The 20,012-nt window shown below is 39.6% G+C and overlaps 1 protein-coding gene across 4 annotated transcripts in view; it reads left to right on the top strand.

Moving 5' to 3' along the window:
• nbeal1 (neurobeachin-like 1) overlaps positions 1-20,012 on the top strand; it is a 159,555-nt gene that overhangs the window by 29,374 nt on the left and 110,169 nt on the right. For all 4 annotated transcript variants that reach the window (XM_034175856.1, XM_034175831.1, XM_034175848.1 and 1 more), the window contains exons 2-6: positions 10,500-10,591; positions 12,927-13,088; positions 13,298-13,379; positions 13,855-13,982; positions 14,621-14,703. In XM_034175856.1, coding sequence (XP_034031747.1) covers positions 10,500-10,591; positions 12,927-13,088; positions 13,298-13,379; positions 13,855-13,982; positions 14,621-14,703 — 547 coding nt within the window. The remainder of the gene's footprint in view (positions 1-10,499; positions 10,592-12,926; positions 13,089-13,297; positions 13,380-13,854; positions 13,983-14,620; positions 14,704-20,012) is intronic.

Genomic DNA, 20,012 nt, shown 5'->3' with positions numbered 1-20,012 from the left:
TTAATGGCTGATGAGAGATTTTGGATTGTTTCTATCGCTGTAAGGACTTCCCACGGAGCGGGACGTCGCGCAGCGCTCCGAGGCGACGTCGTCATCCTGTTTCAAGCTGAAAACCTCCAAATTTAAGCCTCTGTTGACCCAGGACGTCATGAGAGAACAGAGAACTTTCAGAAGAGGTCGGAATCAGTAGTTTATCCAGACATTCCACTGTTAAAGAAGATTTTTTTTAATGAAAGACGTGCGGACGGATTGGCGCGTCGGCTCGCAGCCACCACAGGAAAAACACCTCCGTTGGAAGCCTTAAGGGCAAGTTGGAACATGCCCTGCTGTTAAACAATTTCTCAGATATTCACTAAACTGAAAGCCACCAAAAGCCGCCTGGATTTTACAAATGGTTATCAACACGGAGGTGTTTTTTCTGTGGCGGGCGCACAGAAATATATATATATATATATATATATATATATATATATATATATATATATATATATATATATATATATATATATATATATATGCATCCAGTGGGGGCAGCAAAGTAAGAATTTTGTTGTACAGGGAAACGTGTTTCTTTACTGTGCATATAACATCTTTGAATCTTGAATTGCTTAAATTCTTTCTAACATTTTTCTAACATTTAAATTCTCTCTAAACATTTTACTTGTCAAAATTATTATTATTATTATAAGGAGTATTAGTAGTTGTAATAAAAAAGACTTCAAAACTGGACCTTTAATCTAGGGGTGTTGGGATGCCGCGCCCCTGGTTTGGCGTTTAAGCACAAAGAATGGATAACATTTGTTTATGCAGAAAACATGACCAGATTTACAGGTAAGAAAGTTTTATTTGTGTTTGCACATCATGTGGTCCTCAGAAAGAGTTTAGGTGCATTTGAGTGGAAAATAGTGTTAGTTGTTGACGCGTCGCGGTGGATCAACTGTTTTTAGCAAGTAGATACGGAGTGGCTCAGCTCAGAATTCTAAATAAAGGAGAAAAAAAAAACAGAAAAATGTCTTTGTAAAGCTCAATGCAGGTGTGCTGTTGTCACCGCACTTTAAGAGGTGAGGACGAGTCGTAGCTTCTGCAGAAAACCGCGGATGAAAAGCTCACAGCTCGCTTAAAGTGGGCAGTTCAGTCGAACCCCGACCCCTTGTCCACGGACCAAGTTTAATGCTTCTATCGACCCACAATGCAAAAATAATAGTAACGCACAGTGACTTGGAGAAGTAACTTTAATGTGATTACTGATTTGGAAAGATTAACGCATTAGATTACTCGTTACTAAAAAAGTGGTTAGATTAGAGTAATGCGTTACTAAGTAACGCATTACTGGCATCACTGACTGTAGGTGTGCATGTAAATGTGTTTGTCTGTCTATATTTGGTCCTGTGATAGACTGGCTTCCTGTTCACAGTGTACTCCACCTCTCGCCCAATGACCGCAGGAACAGGTTCCATCTTCCCCATTACCCTTGATTGGAATATGCGGGTATGGAAAATCAGTGAATGCAAATAATCCTTAGTGTGGACCAGCCATTCCTGCACTTAAGAACATTAGGGCACACTTTGAAATGGGAAAATTGTCCGAGACCCACTCCTTTAATCACACGTTTCATTGACACATGAGACTGAGATGAGTTATTTCCATATGTACAGAGTTGGGTAAGAGTGCTTTGAAATGTAATCAGTTACTGAATACAAAATACAGTACGTTTGTGCTACTTTCAGTGTAATCTGAATACTTTCTAATTGCTTCAAAACCAATTCTGAAAATGATGCCCTTAATACTAAAAATTGACATAACCATAAATACTAATTTTTTTTATCTGATAAACTATAAATTAGAATATAAATGAAAACAAAGTAAGCTTTTAGAAAATGGAAGGATGTTTTGAGATATTTCTAATTTAATTAATAGTTTATCAAATTAAAAATGAATGAAATATTATTTTCAGTTAGTGCACTTGGTTTCAGTGTGGAAGGTTCCCGGCTCAAACCCCACCCCTGCTACATGTCTCCATGTAATTGTGGATTTGTGTCAGGAAAGGCAGCCAGCGTAAAACTTGTGCCCGATCAACATGCAGCGCCACCTCAGATGTGCTGTGGCGACCCCGAGTGAAAACAAGGGATGTATTTCAAAAGTATTCAGATTGCACTGTAAGTAATGCAAAGGTATTCTGATTGTATTGTAGTTTGTGTTCAGTAACTGATTACATTTCAATGTAATCCTACCCAACTGTGCATAGATATTATGTTATGCTAGGTCAGATAAATTAAAAATTCTGCAATTTAAATAACATGTCTTAATAATAATAGTGGTTGTTGTTGTTATTGTTGATTGGTTATTTATTGCCTTCATAACAAAATTGAAAATCAAAGATAAAAAATTGTAATTTTTTTTCTTAATGACCTGTTACAGCCCACTTGTAGGGCTGACTGTGGCTCCAGGTGGGCTGCAGCCCACACTTTGAAGCCACTATACGTATCTCATCAAATAACGCATTCAACTCCATATGTTTTCTTTGAGGTAAATTTGAGGAAATTTAAGAAAAGTCAGTTGTTTATATTACTCTGAGACATCCACATTTAAGTAAACTACACATCAATACAATGAACACCCCTTGCTCTTAATTTTTTTGTTAAAGTATACAATAAAATGGGTGGATTTTGACATCATAAACAAGTGTTATTTTTTCCATTAAAAGGTGAATGTAGCCTTTTTGCTTTATTTTGTTATACTTCTTTGATTCCACAGTAAAGAAAGAATTGCAAAAAAAATAAACTAGCACTAGCTCAAAAGTTAAAATATTAGACAAGAATGTTGGTAACAAAAGGGAAAACTTTGAGGTTGATTCGCCTCAACACCAACATTGAAGAAATTATTTCTTGAAACTAGGACCACATCTTACTGATGCCCATCTAGTACTTTTTGAGATATCTTGTCTACAGTCAGACATATACACAGGTTGGTAACGTAACCTTTGTATTCCTCTGTCAGATGGAACTTAATGAACTTCAGTTTTATGGCTATTGTAGTTCAGCAAGCAGACACCCACCTGAGCGCATATACTATGACACCTTTCTGACTGAAACAATTTAATTATCGCTAACTACATTTGCATGAAGGACTTGAAGATGACTGTATTAATTGCTACATTTGAACATGTGATCAAATGCGTGCGTTTACGTGCCCCACACAATAGAATTGGAACAGATGTGGTGCGTATCCTGAGCTTCTACAAGCCATGTCATGCACAACTTTTAAAATTTATTTTTAAACTTATTTGCTATGCACCTTCTCAGTTTTAATTTTTCTGCATAAATGCAACCAAAGAAAAAAAAACTTTTCCTTAATGCAATCGGTAGTAGGAGGAGAGAAGCACAGTGCTCTTTCATCATACCTTCTGTTCTTCCATTTCCCCATTTCTCTCAAAGGAGTGTGTGGATAAGGGATTATGACCTAAAATGGAAGAAAACCTTATGTATGACCTGCCAGTCATTTATGAAGTTGTGCCATTTAATAGATCAAACTGAGGAACTCTGCAAAATACAGTGAGAAGGTGCACTGATGCAGAGAGACAGCGCACAGAGAGTGCGTGTGAGACACAATGTGCACATAATCGCTGTGGAAAAAGTCTAAAAATGTTGAAAACAATCCAGTGCAAAGTTTTTCTGGCTAGTATTTTTCCTACCAAAGATCTTTGTCACAGTTTACACTTTGAAGACATGTCTGGTGTCTTCTTTTCTGCTCTCTTGGTTATTATACTCTGAGTATATTCATCAGTGATATTTTGTGTTCACAGCTTACCTTTTTATTGTATCTAGTAGCGACTTCTCCCCCGTGTTGTCTTTCTCCTTGCACTCTTGTTCCGATATGCCTGTGCCTTGTGTACTTTCATTGACTTTACTTCGTGTTCACGAGTACTCAGGCATTCAGTTTGACTTGCGCTCCCATTTACTCTTTAAGTTATTCACTATATAGTCATACACAGCCCTAACTCCATCCCCGCTTTCTTGCATTATTTCTCTGATTTTTATTTTTATTTATTTATTTATTTATTTATTTTTAAATTCTCTGACCTATGCTGCCTGCTCGTGTTCTTTGAACCAAGCCAGCCGATTCCTGAGCTATCTGCCTGGTATGTTTGATAAATGTATCAACACTTTGTCTGTTTATTTGGATCATCCATTTGCTGCTGCCCTTGTGGACACTGTTACTGATTGGGTGTACCAAATTTCCACCTTTGTCCATGACAACTCTTCCCACCTGCATCCACACAGACACTGTTGCTGAACAGACTGTTTGGCACAGTTCCATCGGCTGTAAATAAAGACTTAGTTAACTTTTCATCAATGTGGTTCTCATCTCACAGGTTCTCGGTTGTACTTGATCCCTTACAATCCACACCACCTTTTTCATTCCAGATGAAATGTTGGTCTTGCAACTATTTCATTCTGATTGCATGAGGTATTTTTTCTTCTTAGGATTTGCAACTGTTCTGATGATTAGTGCGGCATATAACCATCAGGCCAACATAGGAATTGCATCATTCTTTGACTGGGCCAATTTTGAGATTGAGTTGTATTGATCCGTATCGCTGGCTACTGTGTTACAAAGGTCTGTTTAAGTAGATGCTTAGGAATGTGATGATCTCAGCAAATACCCTAAAAAATTATGTAAACAAACAGGAAGCCCATGTGGTCCTCATGACACAAGCTGATTCTTAGATGGACTAATTAGGTTTAACACTAAGTCGAGCTGAGTGGTTCACAACCCGCTTACAGGTGGACTTTGTCCTTGCTCAGACATCTATAATTGTTCAAATAAATTAATTTGAGGAGGAAAAAGTTGTCATTACCCCACAGCAAGAGATTGCAATTGTATAAGTGTCACAACCCAAAAGGTTTAGGAATTGTTGGTCTAGATCGTGTGTGTGTGTTTGTGTGTGTGCTCGGCCAGTGAGGGAGGCCAAGCATAAACTGAGTCCGGGTGTGTCCCTCCCTGCCACAGGCCAAGCCTTCAATGGGCATCTGTGCACTGAGGCTGACGCCTAAAAGGGAACATTCTTTCAGATACATGGACACGAGCGCATTCACTTCTGTAACACACACACACACACACACACACACACACACACACACACACACACACACACACACACACACACACACACACACACACACACTCAGTCACTGCCACTATGAGCTTGGTCATTTGAGAGGAAAGCTGCTGTCTTAAATCATCCTCATCTGATTTTTCTGCTTGGAAAATCCACATGCCTATTTGCACAATAGTGTATTTATGCTCAAGCTAGAGAAGAGTGTAATCCACCGGCAAAAACAAACGGTCTTTTGTGGCTATGACCGGTGATTCATGCAGTTAAGGTGACACAAGGAAACCATGTTCTGCCACGAGAATATACTCACACGTGGCTGCTGCTGACTTCCTTCACATATGTTGCCCCCCCCCATCCCACGAAAATAAAAGGGGGATAAAGTGCATGGTCACTAGATTGATTACTTCAGTCGGAATTTTGCAGAGCACTCACTTCCTGCTTGGTTCTGGCAGGTTCCTACTCTGACACGCAGACAGAAGCAGTCAGCTTCTCAGTTCCCATCCCATCTCAGAGCCACATGGCACTGCTGTCCTAAAAAGAAAAAATAACTTTTTCTCCCGAGTACTCATGTTTTTACTAAAGTTTTATCATAATAACTACCGTGTTGTCCATGGTGATCCATGGGTTCGAGATTGGGTAGTGCTTATAACATAAGTAGCTGACATTTTTCAAGGGTGGTAATAAATTTAGCAATAAGTTGGAACGGCGTGTGAGTCCAGAATGTTTTTAGAACCTTAGACCTCAACAATTTTCAGAAGAGGAACTCAGCCCTTTTATTTCTTGTTAATTAGTAATTTCTTAATGTCAATTTTACTGTCTTAATGTATTTTTTAATTAAGGTTCTTGTCATCACATGCACACTATTATTATATTTTATTATTAATTGTATTTTCTCATTTGATTTTTAAATGGGCCACAATTGAAATAAGTTTTTTCACTTTCCTGTGTTTCCATGTATTTACAATTACATTATGTACTTACATTGAACACACACAGTCACACTTTTAATATAAAGGTGATTTGCCACCCATTCTGCTAGAATGGCGTGTTAGTCCAGAATGTAATTAGCAACGTTCGCTAATATCCGTAGTTTCTCCAAAAAATACTAGTCCTGTCATTGTTCCATTTTGGCACCGTTCATCTTTCACCCAAAATATATAACCATACCAAACGACAAATGTCAGCTATCCCCAGTCACACGCACAGAGCTTTTTGTTATTTCTGCATTCTGCTGCAAGCAGGTGCTTTTCATTTTGACACATACACAATCAGAGACTGTGGCGGAAATCATCAAAAGCAATACTCTTTTCACTCATGGTAACAGCAACATGACACTTAACTAAACTGACTAAACCAATTGAACTACAAAACACTATATATTAGTAACACTAACAGCACTGTTAAACTAGCATGAACTGCAGTAACAACATTTAAAACCCCAAAACCGTGAACTCCCATGGTGCATTGCAGCACAATGTCCATTGTTTACTGGTTAGCTAAAATTAGTAATTTTTCAAAACATTTTAGGCCAGTCAACTTTCCGTTTTTGCAGTGTTCATACTTGACCCAAAATGCATGAGCATACCAGACAGCAAATGCCAGCTGTCCCCGGATTCTGCATGATTGAAGCTATACTCACGCATGCACACAGAGACCATTTGGCTATTATGATATAGACAAGTAAGTTGCCCCTAAGGGCAAGGGACACAACTATAAGTTGATAGAAATGCACGATATTTTATTTATTTATTTATCTATTTTTTTGGGGGGGGGGGGGCAGGCAGGGCTTTGACCTCCCTTTATTAATGTTTAAATATTTCAGTTTTGAGTGTTTTACAGTTCTTGAATTTTAGGACACTGTAATCTTTGCTTTATGGACTGGAAGGGCAGCAATTTCTCTTCACAGGCACAACTTACAGTTGTGAATAACATAATAGTAAAGTGCAGAACGTAACTACAGAACAACATTAAACAAAAATCCCCACATCCCAAAATAAAACTGAAATTAAAACCACAAAACAATTAAAATGTACAGTCAGCAAGAATAATTAAAATAAGGTAAAACTAATGGTAGGCAATACAGAAAGGCAGATGTTTTCTTCTGACCTTAATTTAATTTTTTAAGTACGCTGCATTAGTAAAGGGCGCCCAGCTAGCTGGGTCTGCATCTTCGTGCATCTCAAACATTTTACATGTATTTAAAGTATCGCCCATGTCCTTAATTTTGCACTCTCTGACTGCCACTCCTTAAAGCACATATTCATCAGTCTGCCATTATATTTCTTCTCTCTGTCTGTTTTAATGGGCAGTGACATCATGTAAGACTCAGATTAGGTCAAAAGTTTTTTCCTTTACAATTTGAATTATATTAGTTCTGGACTTTAGAAGTCAATGCTCATGTTGTAAAAACAAATGACTTTTTTTTTCTTCTCCACCACACCCCTAGTGCATCAAGTGTATTATACCAAGGTAGGAATCACCCTCCCCTGCGAAGATGAGTGCTGGATTTCCAACTACTGTATATTCTTCTGAATTATTTCAAACACTTGCTTTTCAGCCTTGACTAGAAATGGAAAAATGTCCTACCTTTTGTAAAGTGCAAGCGATCTCATTAGTTTCAAATGACCATATCCTCCTGTGGCTTTTTTTTTTTTTGTCTTTTGCTGCCTTGCAGAGTGTCATTGCCCACAGTGTGATCTTTCTTGCATGACCTGTTCTTCTTGACCGTGTTTCTCTATTCTTCCAGACTCTTCATTGTAGTACAGAAGATGGTCTTTATAATATTGAGCCTCCACCTACTCTTTGACCTGATTCACTTTCACATGTGGCTTCCTGGTCTTTGTCAGAGAGCAGTTTTACAGTCCAATCCAAATACATGACCAAATTCAAGTCCAAATCCAATACAGCAAAGTGTACTTAAGAAATAATTTTTACAGGCAAACAGCACACGTTGTTAGCCAAATTATGCTATAGAGAAGTTAATTCCTTTCATAATCCCCGAGTTTTTCAGAAGTTGAAAATTAATTTTGTTGTCTTATGTATGCCCTGTGCATTGTGGGAATTTGTTGTTTAGTTCCTTGCACATTTGAGCTGCATCTGTTGAAAACTGCAGAAACTTGGAACACACTGGAAACTGTAAGGACACCATACAAGTGGGATTTGCCCACTGTGTGGACACAACACACTGCAAGTTCTATGTAAGGAAAACTTCAAGAAATCTTAGTCTGTGGCCAATATGTATGGCATGTTTGTGTGCAGCTTTGTCAGAGTTAGTCCACTTTTTTAGAGTTAAATTACGACTCATACACTATGAACGATTGGTACTTCCAGGCACACATCACTTTCCCCTCCTTATAATCCAGTAAAGGCAAAGATAATTCTTCTGAGCCTAATTAAATTGCTTTGATTTAAAATCTGCCATTTAGCGATGCGAAGTACCGAATAGAGTTTTTAGTGACCTAAAAATCCAAGGATCTGTCATTGACTGCTTCAGTGGACCTTCAAAACCACACTGAAATCAAACTGCTACTCTAAAATGAAAAATCTGATGACTGTTGTTTTGGTAAATTGCTCTTATCGCCCTCTTACTCCTCTTTAAATCTGGATTACCATGCCTACCCTCCAGATGGCTGAAATTTCTTGTAAAAGTATTTGTTGGGGGCACTTACCAGAATCAGATCACTCCTCTTTGTGGCTCCTGCTTTGTCCCACCGTGCAGATCTATAGTGTAACCTATAAAACCATATTTTTGTATATGTGTGATTCACCTTCTATACAATATTAAGCCATTGCAAATTTTTGGGTTGAAGCAGAATTTAAATGCCTTATTGTTTTGTGGAAAATTCTGTGGAGAGTGTGCAGGACTTGCACATATGCTCTTCACATTCCCGTGTTTGTCTTTTAAACATCTCCACAGCAGTGTTTGAGGTTTGGACTACAGACTCCCCTATTTTGGTATCACTGTGTCCACCTTTCTTTTGACTCGTCAGAGTTTACAATGGAAATCTACTATGGCTGAGATGTCTTAGCAAGGCCAGCCTTCCTCTGTGGCTCATATTGCCATCCCTTACGTCCTTTGGTGTTGCTCCAGGAATTTATGAAATGTTGATCAGCCAGCTGTAGAGCTTTCTCCTGGGAATGCAACCCGACCCGTTTTGTTCTACAGGTGCTTGTTGCATGTAATGCTAATCACAATACTCCAGCTCTTGAATGTCTGAAATGCAGCAGGAGCTGTATTTTTTAAATATATATTAGTATAGTGTACATATTTCATATTTAAACATTTTTTGTGGTATATAAGATGTCTTGTTTCTTTTGTGGTGTGCAGTAGCTCTGCGAGGGAACCCCCAATTTCGTTATACCCCCAAATACAATGACAATAAAGAATATTCTATGTTTAGAATTGTCTTAGAATGTACAGCTGATCTGAAAAGCTCTGCCTTTGTAGGCTTACTGGCCAGAATTGTGTGGCTTTAGACAATAGCATATATTCTTAAGTTTTGCGAAAGTGTGACCATGTACCCTGTTAAGTGTAGTGTGGCTGAATACAGAGATAGATAGATGAGCCTGTCCCATTCAGTTTATTAACACAACAAACAATGTTTCAAGTTTAGTGCACATAAACAATGTCAAATGTATATGTGTTGTCTTAATTCTGATGTGTGCCATTATTACTGTAAACAAGTAATAATTGTGGATTAATTGCTGTTTGTCTGTGGAATGTGAGTGTGGCAATCTCGTTGTTGTAATGACAATGATAATAAAGCTATCATCCATCCATCCATCCATCCATCCACAATAACTGAAAAAGTGCCATCATCTTATGAGTCACCATATTAAAAGGATAAACTAATCAACACCTGAACTTTGATGCACCCGCTCGAGAGAGAGAGAGAGAGAGAGAGCGAGAGAGAGAGAGAAAGTGAGAGAGGCAGGTAGAGCAAGAGGGAGAGAGACTAGTTCCGTACATTAATAAATCAGAGAAATAAACCATAATTTTCTGATTGTTTCAATCAGTCAATCAACAACTTTATTAATCCCACAAGGGACAATTTCATTTGAGCAGTCTGTTGTATTGTAAAACTCAAATAATATTCACCTAGCTATGTGGGAAGGATTTTGTATTAACATACCCGAAGCAGATACTTCATTCTCTTTCTGTCACTCTCAACATATGTGTAGTTTTCAAGTTGCATGTAGCTTGTAAAAAGCTTACTAGTTTCTTTCTGATGGCCACTGAAGGTCACTGCTGCTTGAATGATGAATAGCATCAAATTGCAGGTATTCCCCACAAGCTCTCACCCACTTTTATTAGTTTTGATTAGTAAAAGTCACTAACCATATTCTCCTGTGTCTCTTTCTCTCTCCATATCATTGTTTTCAGCGGGATCCAGACTATTTGAAGCTGTGGCTAGAGATTTTCATCTGCTCCTATGAGCGATGCCTGGATGTGGACTTTGAAAAGCTCCCTTCAAGGTAACTTGTAGTAATCTGCCATCAAACTTGACAACTTACATCCCATGTTTATAATAAATGCATTGGTGAAATTAAAGTTGTAATCCTCAAACATCTCATAAATGGTCAATATGTCAACTGTTCTCTTGTCAAGTCAAGTCTGGAAGCATGTGCTAAGTGTCTTACCACATCCACCGCATTACGGAACAGTCAGTCTTGGTTGGCAACAACCAAGGCAGAGAACCAGTCCACCATTTAACTGTGGCAGCTAGGACAAACGTGGGTGTTTCAGTGACCATCTACAGCTGTTGGGGTCCTCTACATTGACACAACTGTATGCTGAATCATGCCCAGAGATGTGAATCCCCAGGGCAAACTGTCATAGCTAATGGCCCTTCACAATGCAGGTGATACTCCTCATCTGAGCCTCCTTAAGTAAGTGTTCATTTAACACAAAGTCATTGGATTCTCCAAAGACATTTAAGACCAAAGTCAGCCACTTGGCACCTTAGGAGAATAGTTACCGTTCAGATCTCACAATGACGTAGTAATACAGGAAGTACGAGGACCATAAAGACTCCTGCAAAGATATCGGCGTCACCAAGCAGCCTCTGTATAGTGACCTTACGAGTCCATACGTTCTTCCCAGGCATCTCCTGATTTCAAAGGCCAAGGACCCAGAGACATGTACTATGCCACTGCCAAGATAAGTGAATGTCTCTACGAATTCAACACTTTCACCACACTCGGATACACTTCTTATGACCAAGTCCAGGAATTCACTACAAGTCTGGATCTTGTTCTTGATCCAGAACAGTCGCAAACCCAGACTCTCACAGTCCTCACTCAGATACTCAAGTGTTCCATCCAGGATATTCATTTTTTCCACAAAGCTTGCAGCATCATCCTCCAAGTCAAGGCATGTAAACTTTTCCTCACCAACAAAGACTAAACTGCTGGTTTCCACAAGCCTACCCAACACCTAATCCAGCGGTGTGGGAACCAGAACACATCCCAGGAAAATGTCAGGTTTCACTGGTAAAAATCCAGAGTTTCAGCCCCCACTCTGGACAGTCCTCACAGTACCTTTTTGGGGATATATATTTGCATTTTTATCAGCAGTATCTATTTCCTCATTCAGCCACGGCAGTGCATCCTCCATTGTTGTTTATCCAGAACAAGCTGAAAGTATAAAATGCAACAAAACTCCCACATGATAAACTCTTGTTCTTAAAATGGGAACCATAATGTAATGACATGAAATCACCATTTACTTTTAAGAGTACCACAGTGTGGTTTTCTTCTTTACAGCACTGTGAATGGGCTGGCAGCTGTTTCATCATTTATGGTGGTAGCCTGACCGCACACCGTGCAGTCGTTTAAAGCTGAATCCAGAAGCATCCACACCAAATGCCTTTTGCAAAATGGTTACATTTTAATATGGTTGAAAGTCTGTTTTGTTGTGACATGTTAACATGCCTGTTGTGCTTAAAGGCAGGTTGTGCATAGCCTTTTAGACCATGCAGTATTCAGTAAATCAATGTTATATCGCTACATGCACCAATTATGAACATCAAATAAAACTTCACTAAGTCAGACAGTCCAACATTTCACAACAGTATCATATTAAATCCAGGAATTCCATTCTACCCTTTTGCTTTGACTTTTCACCACTTCGTCACCTGATTTCTATTAGTCTCCTTCCTTCATCCTCCTCTCATCCCTCTTTATTTGCCTTTTTTCATTGCTCTTTCTATTTGGCCCTCCTATCCCCCTTTGCAGCTGCTACATCTGTCCTTTCGCACTGACACATAACATGGATTTGGCTCCGCCGTCTCTCTCATGAGCAGCGCACATACCGTTTCTTCCTGCCAATGAATGTCTGACTGCAGGCGAGGGTCAGGCATTTGTGTGTGAATGAATGAACCCATGGAATGTATGGAGTGCTACTTTCAGAATGCTTGCTCTGTGCGTATCGTGACAGTGGCAGATCCCCCGATCTGCTGCCCAAAGGTGTGATTAAAATATGGGAAAGGTCTTCCATAAATAAATGCTGATTGATGTATGCTGCTGCATGCAGAATAACAAGATCTTTAAAGTAAGTGCTTAAAATGAGAATTGTGTAATAAAAATTATGTTTAAATAGAAATACTTGGTTTTTCTAATAATGTTTTTTAGCTTTCTGGTTTGTAACAAATCTGATATGTGATCTGAACCGATTGCCATGGTATGATATGGGAAATTATCAGACTGGAAATCAGCCAATCAGAGCACGTGTAGCTTTGTAGCCGTGTATGCAGGACATTAGGTAGTTCAAGTGCCTCCTGTTTTGATTGTTGTGTTTTTGTGTCTGTAGGCCAGAGGAGCTTCCCCCGGTGCTGAACCTCCTCCCAGACAACATCCTGCAGGTTTTGCGCCATCAGCTTCTGCAGTGCGTCCAGAAAGCCACTGACGGCCTCGAACCTGAGCAGCAAAACTTAGCGCTCTTGCTTCTCAAGTTCCTCATCATCATCTGCAGGTCAGATATTTTAAAAAGGTCTCTTTGTCTATAATTGCTCTACCGGTAAGTAGAAAAGGCCTTGTGATATATTCCCCACTGTTTTTTATTGTTATGGCTGTAACGTGTTGTATTTTTTGATATGCTTGGTTTAGATTTTACCTCAGCCAAGTCAGTGAATAATCTGGTGATCTGTCCTTGTGCTTGTGTGTGATTGGATGTTTTTAAAGGAACCTGTCCAACGTGGAGGAGATCGGCACATGCTCTTACATCAATCACATCATCACCATGACAACGCTCTATATTCAGCAGGTCTAACTCCTCCTACTTTCTCTGCCTTCTAATAATGTTCTTTAGACTGCATGTACAATGTACAGTTTTTGAAAAAATGCCGTCTACTCCTGAAGTAATGATGATGAAATTATATCGGTAATAGGGGCACTAGGCCAGTGAGAACCCTTGCTTGGCCAGAAATATTTTTCCAATAATGTGAAAATAATGCCTCTTCTGCTGGGATAGGCTCCAGCTACCAGTGACCCTTAATTAGCTTAAGCAGGTATAGAAAATAGATGGAAGATGATACAGAAGAAATAATAAGTATCACCAAGTAGCCATTAATTTGGAAATGAATTGACATTTCGGCACATCAGCAGGCTGAGTCGTGGAAGTTTACCAAAAACTAAATGTAACTATATAAAGTTGAGAACTTCAGATGTTATTATTAAGTAAGAATGAATCTGAATATGATATGTTCATAACAAATGTGAATATCTGTTTGTTGATACAGTTGAAGAGTAAGACAAAGGAGAAAGAACTTGCAGACCAGAGCCAGGCTGAGGAGTTTGTCTGTCACGCATTGGCTTTCTGCGAAAGTCTCTACGACCCTTACCACAACTGGAGGCATCGAACCTGCGGGTAGCAACATCCACCCACTTACCTTAGCATTGCCTGAGAATAATAAGATGACAGGGAGGCTACATTGTCATTTGTCAGCAGTCATGGCACCTGGATGTTGTACCCTAAGCCCAATTGATTTTTGCTGGTTCAAGTCCACCTGTATCCATTCTCCATGTAATGTGGAGTTGCGTCTGAAAGGACATCCAGGATAAAATTTGTGCCCAGTCCCAGTGTGGATCTGTACTGGATCTGTTGTGGCTGCTCTGTATAACCAGGGGCAGCTGAAAGACCAAAAAAAAAAAAAGAAAATCATCTACGAAGTGGAAATGAGGTACTAGTCCTAATCATCGTGAATCATCTGAATATGATATGTTCATAACAAATGTGAATATCTCTTTGAGATTCCACCGGTTTAACCTGGTAAGAAACTAAACTAGGCTTAGACAACCCAGCAGTGTTTGAAACATCCTGTTGTGGTTGCAAAACTTATTCAGATTTCAGGTTTGAATTTTAGAATTGTTTAAAATGCTTTTAGCTTAAATACAATAAACTATTCATCTTGCTTGTAATCGTGCAGGGATGTACTTGTATGTACCATAACTTTATTGTTATTATTAGTAGTAGTATTTTATGATTTTGTCTTTTATTCCCCTCAGGGAGCAGCTGGGTACAGTGGAGAGAAGCAGACAGAAGTACAAAGCAGCTCCTCTCACCGTTGAATTTGTTCCATTTTTTTACCGTAAGCCTTTTTTTTTTTTTTTTTTTTTTTTTTTTTTGGTTTGGACCTAAATTGAAATGCTATCAATTAGACAGGTTTAAACAGGACAGACCTCAACATCCTTCGCTTCAACATTTATATACTTTGTGTGTGTGTGTGTGTGTGTGTGTGTGTGTGTGTGTGTGTGTGTGTGTGTGTGTGTGTGTGTGTGTGTGTGTGTGTGTGTGTGTGTGTGTGTGTGTGTGTGTGTGTGTGTGTGTGTGTGTTTTAGCCTCCCCCACCAAGTTGAAGGAGTCTGCTGTAATGGTCGTGTTTGTTTGTCTGGTGGTGGATGCACTCAGTGTCATGTCTTCTCACAACACAGTTCATGTCAAAGTCAAATTGGAAGTCATTGCTTTTAATGAGGCCTTCAAAACAAAAAGCGGTTTAATTCAAACTTTGTGAAAAAACAGAGGACACTCCTCTCCCCAATTAATTAATTTTGTTAAAGGCCAAGGTCATATCAGAGGCCACTGTCTACAGCAATATCTTCAAAAGGCAAAGAGAATTTTCAATCAAATTTGGTGAACAATTACAATTGGCAGTAATATACTGTAAAGGTCAAAGGTTAAAGTCAAATCGGATGCCATTGTCTAATATGCAAATAATGAATGATTTCTGTTTGTGCAATGGAAAGAGTATTTGCACAAGTTGAAAGAAGGAACATTCCACTCAGTGAGGCACATCCCATCTTTCAATGAATGAAAATATTCTTTCCATTCCATTACATTCATAATTTGTTTTATATGACACCTAAATAGATCTGGGTCATTTGATATTTTACTTTAAATTAGACTGGTGTTTCTTCTCAGAGCTGGAAGCAATCAAACAGCCATCTGTGGCTGACCAGCAGTCCATTCTACCAGAAAACAACTTGCAGACATTTTACTGAGCTTAGCCAGAGCTGCTAAGGAGCTCAGCAGTATATGTGGAAACACAAGTCTGCTTTCCTCAGTCCAACAAAAAAGTGCTTCTACAAACGCTGAAAGATGTCCAAGCGAAAATTGTGGCTGTTGGATTTAGCTTCCTCGCATCATGGAAGCAGTTTTATAAAAAGCTAATGGAGGCATTCAATAGAGTGAAAGATATGGGACAAAAATGCATGGTAAATAGTACTAAAATGCATGGTACATGACATCACTCACACAATGGGACAAATAATGAATGTCATATGACATGTAGCTCATCACTCGAATGGCAAGGATCTGTTTAGGTGTCATGTAAAATACATTACTGACCATGTCTCATGAACTAGATGAGGCAGTTGTCTGAACACGCAACGTCTTTTATACGTGGCTTAACTGAGTGCTTCTCATGTTTTAGCAAGATTACAGGACTTAGTTTGTACAAAGATATTTTTCATTTCCTACCTGTATGAGTAGCCTATTAACAGTGAATGAGAAGGCTCTTGTCTCCTCCAGCTTGTATCCAATGAACTCCTGTTCCACCCCCTCCATCTTTCCTCTCTAGGACCAGTGAATCCACTCTTTGTATCTTCTATTTGCCAGGCGCTCAGATTAGCTGATAGTGAATGGGGTCTGTACAACAGTGATAATGATGCCAGTGGCTGTTTTGAACAAATACTCTATTCTGTGCTCTGTTTATGTGGCTGCTGTGGTTTGACACCAGAGATGACGCTCAAGGGCAAACCTGACATCGTGTGTGTGTGTGTGTGTGTGTGTGTGTGTGTGTGTGTGTGTGTGTAGTCGTTTGTTCATGCTTTAAATGTTGAAATGTTCCTAGTTTAAATCACTTACTTTTAAGAGGTGGGAATGGAATGGTTGTCTGTCTGGATGGTTGCCATCCATGACCCCAGAGGGCTCTTCAGTGTGATGGATTCAGCGACGTACAGCACCAGTGCATGCTTCCAGAGCTGACCCTGGCTATGCTTTGCTCTCAGCCCAAATAAATGATGAATTATTTTAAGCAGTTTCGATAGTTTTACTTATTTTAATCTTCTGGTGCAACATTCAGTCATATTTTATTGTTCTGTTGTCTGCTGGTGTATATTATTGTTGCGTTGTTGATTGTGCACTTTGGCACACTGGTAATTTGGAGATATATCAATGCAGTTTGACATTATGTGTCGTATGCAAAGTATTAAAGTATGTAGCTATCGTGCAGGAAGACTTTAGATACAGAACCACAGATATTGTTTTTCTCTTTTTTGGAGGGGGGGGGGGGGGGGTATAGGTGTTGCAATACTCACAAAAGCCTCTCACCAAAAATGGTCAAGTATTTTGTATTACTGTAATTTTAGCATTATCGTTGACATGCCACAATAATGGTTACAGTGCATCCAGAAAGTATTCACAATGCTTCACTTTTTATTCATTTTATGTTACAGCTTTATTTCAAAATAGATGAAATTCAGTTTTCCCTCAAAATTCTACACACAATACCCCATAATGACAATGTGAAAGTGTTTTTTGTTTTGATTGTATGTTGCAAATACAATGAGGAAAATAAGTATTTGAACACCCTGCGATTTTGCAAGTTCTCCCACTTAGAAATCATGGAGGGGTCTGAAATTTTCATCTTAGGTGTATGTCCACTATGAGAGACACAATCTAAAAAAGAAAAAAAAAATCCAGAAATCACAATGTGTGATTTTTTTTTTTTTCTTTTTTCTTTTTTTTTTTTATAATTTATTTGTATGTTACTGCTGCAAATAAGTATTTGAACACCTACCATCCAGCAAGAATTCTGGCTCTCACAGACCTGTTAATTTTTCTTTAAGAAGCCCTCTTATTCTGCACTCTTTACTTGTATTAATTGCACCTGTTTGAACTTGTTACCTGTATAAAAGACACCTGTTCACACACTCAATCAATCACACTCCAACCTGTCCACCATAGCCAAGACCAAAGAGCTGTCTAAGGACACCAGGGACAAAACTGTAGACCTGCATAAGGCTGGGATGGACAACAGGACAACAGGCAAGCAGCTTGTAGAAGACAACAACTGTTATGATTATTTATTAGAAAGTGGAAGAAACACAAGATGACTGTCAATCTCCCTCGGTCTAGGATTCCATGCAAGATCTCACTTTGTGGGGTAAGGATGATTCTGAGAAAGCTCAGAACTACACAGGAGGACCTGGTCAATGACCTGAAGAGAGCTGGGACCACAGTCACAAAGATTACATTAGTAACACATGATGCTGTCATGGTTTAAAATCCTGCAGGGCAGCAAGGTCCCCCTGCTCAAGCCAGTACATGTCCAGGCCCGTTTGAAGTTCACCAGTGACCATCTGGATGATCCAGAGGAGGTATGGGAGAAGGTCATGTGGTCAGATGAGACCAGAATAGAGCTTTTTGGACTCACCTCCACTTACCATGTTTAGAGGATGAGAACAACCCCAAGAAAACCATCCCAACCGTGAAGCATGGGGGTGGAAACATCATACTCTGGGGGTGCTCTTCTGCAAAGTTGACAGGACGACTGCACCGTATTAAAGGGAGGATGGATGGGGTCATGTATTGTGAGATTTTGGCAAACAACCTCCTTCCCTCAGTAAGAGTATTGAAGATGGGTCATGGCTGGGTCTTCCAGCATGACAATGACCCCAAACACACAGCCAGAGCAACTAAGGAGGAGCTCCGTATCAAGCATTTCAAGGTCCTGGAGTGGCCTGGCCAGTCTCCAGACCTGAACTCAATAGAAAATCTTTGGAGGGAGCTGAAACTCCAAACCTGAAAGATTTGGAGAAGATCTGTGTGGAGGAGTGAACCAAAATCCCTGCTGCAGTGTGTGATAACCTGGTGAAAAACTACAGGAAACGTTTGACCTCTGTAATTGCAAACAAAGGCTACTGTACCAAATATTAACATTGATTTTCACAGGTGTTCAAATACTTATTTGCAGCAGTAACATACAAATAAATTATTGAAAAATCATACATTGTGATTTCCGGATATATATATATATTTTTTTAGATTATGTCTCTCACAGTGGACATGCACATAAGATGAAAATTTCAGACCCCTCCATGATTTCTACGTGGGAGAACTTGCAAAATCGCAGGGTGTTCAAATACTTATTTTCCTAACTGTATATATTGCAAATATAAGTAAGTATTCACAGCCTTTGCCATGATGCTCAAAATTGAGCTCAGGTGCATCCTGTTTCCACTGATCATCCTTGAGATCTTTCTACAGCTTAATTGGAGTCCACCTGGGGTAAATTCAGTTGATTGGACATGATTTGTAAAGTCACACAATTTGTAAAGTCACACATGTCTACATTTAAGGTCCCACAGTTGACAGTGCATGTCAGAGCATAAACCAAACATGAAGTCAAAGGAATTGCCTGTAGACTTCTAAGACTGGGTTGTCTTGAGGCACAAATCTGGAGAAGTGTACAGAAGGTCCCAATGAGCACCACAAATGGAAGAAGTTTGGATCCACCAGGACTCTTCCTAGAGCTGGCTGCCTCTCTAAACTGAGCGATCGGGGAAGAAGGGCCTTAGTGAGGGAAGTGACCAAGAGCCGGGATGACGCACTGTCTGAGCTCAAGCATGTGGAGAGAGGAGAACCTTCCAGAAGGACAACCATCTCTGCAGCAATCTAGAGCATGACACGGGAGTGGATTTTCACCCACGTCCCATCCTGCTCCCAGAAAAAAAATCCCATCCTGTCCCAGTCCTGGACTGGAGTAAAAAAAATAAATCCCATCCCGTCCCACTCCTGTAAAGATGACTCCCAATCCCATCCCGCTCCCACTCAAAATCAGTCCCACTCCCGTATGTCTCGCGCCATGATGATCAATCAGGGACTGAATAAGTAGTGACGTGGAGATGTCTGGAGTTTGACTGAAGATGTGAACATGTCCTGTATCTGGTAGCAGCCTGTGAGCAGGACTTATGTCTCTTTTGTCCTTTATTTCACAATTATGACAGAGTTTTTGGAGCGAGCAGCAGCACCACAGCAAGCAGCGGAGTTTCTTTTTCTTTTTATGGTACGTGCGCACGCAAGCGAATGGAGATTATTTTACTTATTAACTACACAGATGTATAATAAAACAAATGGTGACTGGTTTCTAAACACAATTATGACAGAGTTTTTTGGTGGAAGAGCGAGCTGCAGCAAGCAGCGGAGTTTTTTTTTTTTTTTTTTATTGATTACATGTGCGCACATGAACGGCACAGTTGGTCCTCAAGTTGGGTCCTGCAGAGGTGGAAGGACCACTGAAAGCAGGCGTCATCCAGACTCAGCTCCTGCAGCAAATAATGATACTCTCTGTATTGGGAGCTGTCCACAACAACTCGCTCCGTGTGATCAAGGTCCGTC

The sequence above is a fragment of the Thalassophryne amazonica genome, chromosome 1, assembly GCF_902500255.1.
Source record: "Thalassophryne amazonica chromosome 1, fThaAma1.1, whole genome shotgun sequence".
NCBI classification, from domain to species: domain Eukaryota; kingdom Metazoa; phylum Chordata; class Actinopteri; order Batrachoidiformes; family Batrachoididae; genus Thalassophryne; species Thalassophryne amazonica.
Note: the sequence above shows the minus strand (reverse complement) of the source record. Positions and strands in the feature narration are given on the sequence as shown.